Below are 5000 nucleotides of genomic sequence, written 5' to 3'. Positions count from 1 at the left end.
AGAGGAATAAATGAAGTCATTTTGAAAACTCATTCAATCACTTCATAGTACAACTGTATATCCCGTCCTTGGACAGCGTACTTAATCAATTTTGTACCTCATTCCCCACTTTATTGAGCCGGCAACTCTAAGTCAACGCTTGGGATCTTATGTCGCATTTCGCAGCGCCTTCCGATGCACAAAGCAAGCGGTAAGCCTGTGGCAAGTTTTACCCCAGGTCGGCCAATGTTGGGCTACCTGTGATAAAGAATGAAAGCGGTGCACATGGGCATCCTGCTACTCGCATGTCTTATCCATCTGCAGTATCGTTTGATTGTGATGATATTACTGATTTGCTTCATTCACTCAATTTATTTTAGGTAACAAAAATGACTCGGTTGATGAAACACGAGTTTATCAAGAACCTTGATTCACTGGAATGGATGTCATATGAAACGAAAGCGAAGGCAAAAGAAAAGGTTTGACAGCTTAATAGACTTTATTCACGATAGCCGCCATGTTGGATTTGCTATCATCATGCAAATTAGCTACACACTTCTGAGGGGGCAAACAACACAAGTTCGAGAGGTTATAACGAACATCTTAGCCACACAGATGATTTCTTTCACGTTCATTGAATGTTAATCACCTAAGTAGTAAAATAGAATTCTTACACAAGTTACTTCGATTTTTTTTTACTGAAAAATTAGCAGATAACGAAGCAGAAAGTCAAAATGTCGGAGGCAATCAAAAGATATAAAATTATTATAAAAGGTACTTAATTCGAAATTCTAAAATGTAATTTTAGCAATGTTAATTCAATATTTCGACGAAACGATTTTCCGCAATTTGCCTTTATTCCAATGTTTGCCCCCCAGGATAACACATAGCTAATTTGCATGACAATTTGAAAACCAGCATGGCGGCTATCGTGAGTAAGGGCTATTAATCAAGTGATCATGGGGCCGGGTCAGTTTTTCGGGACTAGTTGTCGCCCGTAGTTTCTCAGGCCAATGGGGTTAGTGCCGTAGGAAACTGGTGGTGGAGTTTAAGGCACGGAAATGTGGTGCTATCCACTGATTTAATAAAAGTAAAGTCACTACCAAAGGGAAACGAAAGAAGATGACGTTTTGAGCGTTAGCCTTCCGCACGGGCGAATGAAGGGTTTTAAGTTTTAAGGGGTTTCTCGATCGCATATTGGAACAACGCAATGGGTAGGAAACAACAAGGAGAAATGAAATAGGGAAAAGCGTGCATTGATATACAGATACGAAAGCTGTAGATTTTTTCGGCTATGGCTCATAGCGGAGAGGGGACAAAGAAAGTCCAGAATAAAAGTCTTTCTTCGCTATTTGCAACCACTGTCCCTGCAGAATCAATGAACGCTTCTACTTTAATTCTTGAATTTGTTTCTCTTTTTGTTCACGTTAATATGCTGCCACCAAAAGCATTGCTGCAATATACGATATAAGAAGCCCCTAACTCAATCCCTTAACTCGCTCTCCTTATGAACACTTTTGCATTTTTGAGATAAAACGGACTGCATCTTATTTTTACTTCTATATTTAAATTCGGAATAATCTCCTTTAATAGTTAACGCAAAGTTAGACGGATTTTGACGTTGCTAGAATCACTAAAAGTGCAAAGTTTCTCTCCTGGCTTGTTAGATTTCTTGGTAACTAGGCTAAAATTTCTCCTATCAACCAAAGTCATGGAATTTCAACCAGGTAACCGAGCCAGCACGGGATCATACGAAGAGGCCCTTGGTCGACACCGTACCAAATCTTTGTATTGTACGAGCCAAGTTAGCTCAGCCGGAAGCCTGGATGGAAGCGAAGCGTAGTTTTAGCTTGGTGGTGATCAGAGACTACCCATACATTTCTTTAAACTTGCGTTACCTTGAAACAAACTTATGCAACAGTCCCTAAAGCCAGAGGTTTCTTCGTCGAATCCAGTATGCCGGTTGCATAATTGATTAATGAAAGGCGACATAACCTGAAGGAAATCGCTTAGTCGTGGTTGCAAACTTACCTGCCCCACCGTGATGCAGTGAGATCCTAACTATTGCCCAGAGGATCTGGGAATGACGATGATCTTAAGCCCTGGCCAAACGCTCACAACATTTCAACGCAACATCTTGCAACATTGCGGCATGACGTTGCGACATGTGCTGCATGGGGTGGCCAAACGCACGCAACATTTTCATCATTTTCAACGCAACATGTCAATGTTTATGTGCCCCAGGCCCCTGGCGCGCAAGAAGTTGACCTAACGCGCATGCCTTAGCGCAACAATGTCGCGTGAACGTGACCAAACGAGTACAACATCATGTAACATCCAAAATGTTGCACGAAAAATTTGACCGTTTTCAAATTTGATCCAACATCATCCAACGTGTTGCAAGATATCGCAACAGGGTGGCCAAACGTATTCAACATGTTGTGCCCAGCAATGTTGCAAGATGTTGCGTTGAAATGTTGCGAGAGTTTGGCCAGGCTTTTAGTCTATAATAATGATGATTAGCTATAATTTTATTACAGGCGCTTGCCATCCAAGAAGACATCGGATATCCAGATTATATCAAGAACCCGAAAGAATTAGCTTCTCATTTCACATCCGTGAGTTGTAATCAGATGTACATGTACTTCATGACATTCCTTTCTCTTGAGTTTTATTATTGAGGCCGATACCTTTCGTAACACTCCGTTAGCCAGTATTTTCGCCTTTGTGTACGAAGGGATTCATTATAACAAATGATAAGAATTGAGCGAATGAGAGAATGATGTAAACATATTATATAAACGAAATGTTGACAATTGAACCCATTGCGAACTCGGAAAAATCCGAGCCCCAGATGGGATTCGAACATCTGGGGTCTGATTTTTCCGAGTTCCGAATGGGTTCAATTGCCAACATTTTATTTAATATGTGTACATCATTCTCACATTTGCTCACTTAGGTGATTGGTCTGCTGCATCTCAGATACGCTTTAAGGTGACTGCGCGATACAGTTATGAGCTATACTGTCAGTTGTTATTTTACCTTGTAACTGCGCGATGCAGTTTGAGTCAAAGACCCACATTTCACCCTTGCTCCAGTAGCTCGGTGGTTAGAGCATCCAACTTGATCACTGAAGGTCGTGGGTTCAAATTCCAACTGGGGCTCGCGGATTGTTGCTAAGAATTGAGAGTTCAAAAATGAGGCGGAAGACCGTTGCTTGAGAACTGGCAACACGTGAATTCTCATTCGCTACCTTTTTATAGATGTGACGTTGAGTGACATTTAGAGAAATGGCTGACAAGAGACTGGGAAGATTGTCCAGACCTGGGGCGGCGGAGCCTCCCTACAACTTAAGCAACGACAACAGCGACGGCAACGAGAACCTCACAAATTTGCATAGCTTTGCACACAATATCTTTACACGCCTTGCACGAGCGTTTTTCACTTTAGTTTTTCACTTTTAGTCACTTTAGTTCATTTCGTCTGCAAAACAACGCGAAATAGCCAAATTTGTGGTTTTATGAAGAACGTCAGCACTTGTGGATCAAATTAAGCACCGTTCCGACCAGTGTTACTAGGGAATTTAAGAAACGACGACGGCTACGACTACGACAACGCCACAAAGCAATAATATCATTGGTTAAAAGAGCATAAATAATCGTGCTGCACGTGCAGCACGGATTTTAGCAAGTATCTTAGCAGTCCTCTGCATAACGACGACGTGAAATCACCAAATTTGAAGGTTTGACGACAACGTGAGCATGCAACAGAGAATCTTTCATTCTCTATTTTAACTCTGAAAACGCTCGTACCATTTCATTTTTAGGATACTTCGCCCACATTGTAGGACGTGAAAGAGACTGAATAATCGCGAAAGACTTATGATAAAGGAGAGTTATATTTTGAGGTGACGTTTTCGTCGACCGTCGCCGTTGTAGATCTTAAATTCCCTACTTTTAAGGAACTACCGCACCCTTGTCATATTAAAAAGGTTGACATAGTCGCGAAGTGATTACAATAACGCAAATTTATATTCTAAGATGACGTTTTCGTTGCCGTCGCCGTCGTCGTTGCTTAAGTTCCCTAGTTCCCTAATGTTCTGAGTTTACATTTTATGTGGTGAGGTTCTTTTATGGCGTCGAGTTTCACACTTTCTATGATTATAACACAGCACGTCGAAAGAAGACCTCAACACATCGAGATGGAAACACAACTCGTAACCAGCAAACCTCGTCACATAATGACAAAACTTCACCACATCATAATGTTGCCACAGTACACTATACCAAAACTCCAAAACATCAAGACAAAACTTCAAAACCAAAAGAACAAAGATTAGATAAGAAAGTTATGGCTTTTCATAGATGAAGTCACATTTTACTTATCCTTTACTTTCCTTGTTTTTGTTTTCTAGCTGACGGTTGGTGATACACTCTTTGACAATTTCGTGAGTTCTTTGACGTTTTACGCGGATTTCTCGCACGGATCACTGAAGAAACCAGTCGACAAAGATCAGTAAGCAAGATACGTTTTCTTCTTTCTCTCTTTCGCTTGCATTCAGTTCTCCGGCTTTCCTTTTGCTCTGTCTGTACCATGTTAAAAGGGCTCAGATTTGGTATGCACTGGCTCATAATAATGGCATGTATTTGAACTGGCTTTGCACTAAGATACAAGGTAGAAGTATATTGGGTTTCAGGGTCCCACGACAACGGCTACGAGAACGCTACCGAACACTGATAGGTCGAATGAGCAAAACAAAAGCTCTGCGCGCCCTACACGTGCGTTTTACACTTGTGTGCATTTCATTCCCGTCCTCACCCCATAACAACGACGTGAATAGGCCTTTTGCAACAAACGCTCTCATGGTAGTACAAAATCCGCCATGCTGGAGGGCAAGCTCATTATTATTCCACCACTGGGACATTAAAACAAAGGCAACTCAAGCTTGACTGGTTCAGGTCTCTTTGTTTTATTGTCCCAGTGGGGGAATAATAATGAGCTTGCCCTCCAGCATGGCGGAT

At 41.6% G+C, this 5000-nt stretch overlaps 1 protein-coding gene across 1 annotated transcript in view; it reads left to right on the top strand.

The window, feature by feature from the left end:
- Positions 1-5000, top strand: part of LOC137967925 (endothelin-converting enzyme 1-like) — a 34456-nt gene that overhangs the window by 18525 nt on the left and 10931 nt on the right. Inside the window, exons 9-11 of the mRNA XM_068814524.1 lie at positions 360-458; positions 2520-2597; positions 4394-4494. Of these exons, the coding sequence (XP_068670625.1) occupies positions 360-458; positions 2520-2597; positions 4394-4494 (278 nt within the window). The remainder of the gene's footprint in view (positions 1-359; positions 459-2519; positions 2598-4393; positions 4495-5000) is intronic.

The sequence above is a fragment of the Montipora foliosa genome, chromosome 8 (genome assembly GCF_036669935.1).
Source record: "Montipora foliosa isolate CH-2021 chromosome 8, ASM3666993v2, whole genome shotgun sequence".
NCBI lineage: Eukaryota > Metazoa > Cnidaria > Anthozoa > Scleractinia > Acroporidae > Montipora > Montipora foliosa.
This window is presented reverse-complemented; position numbering and strand designations above follow the sequence as displayed.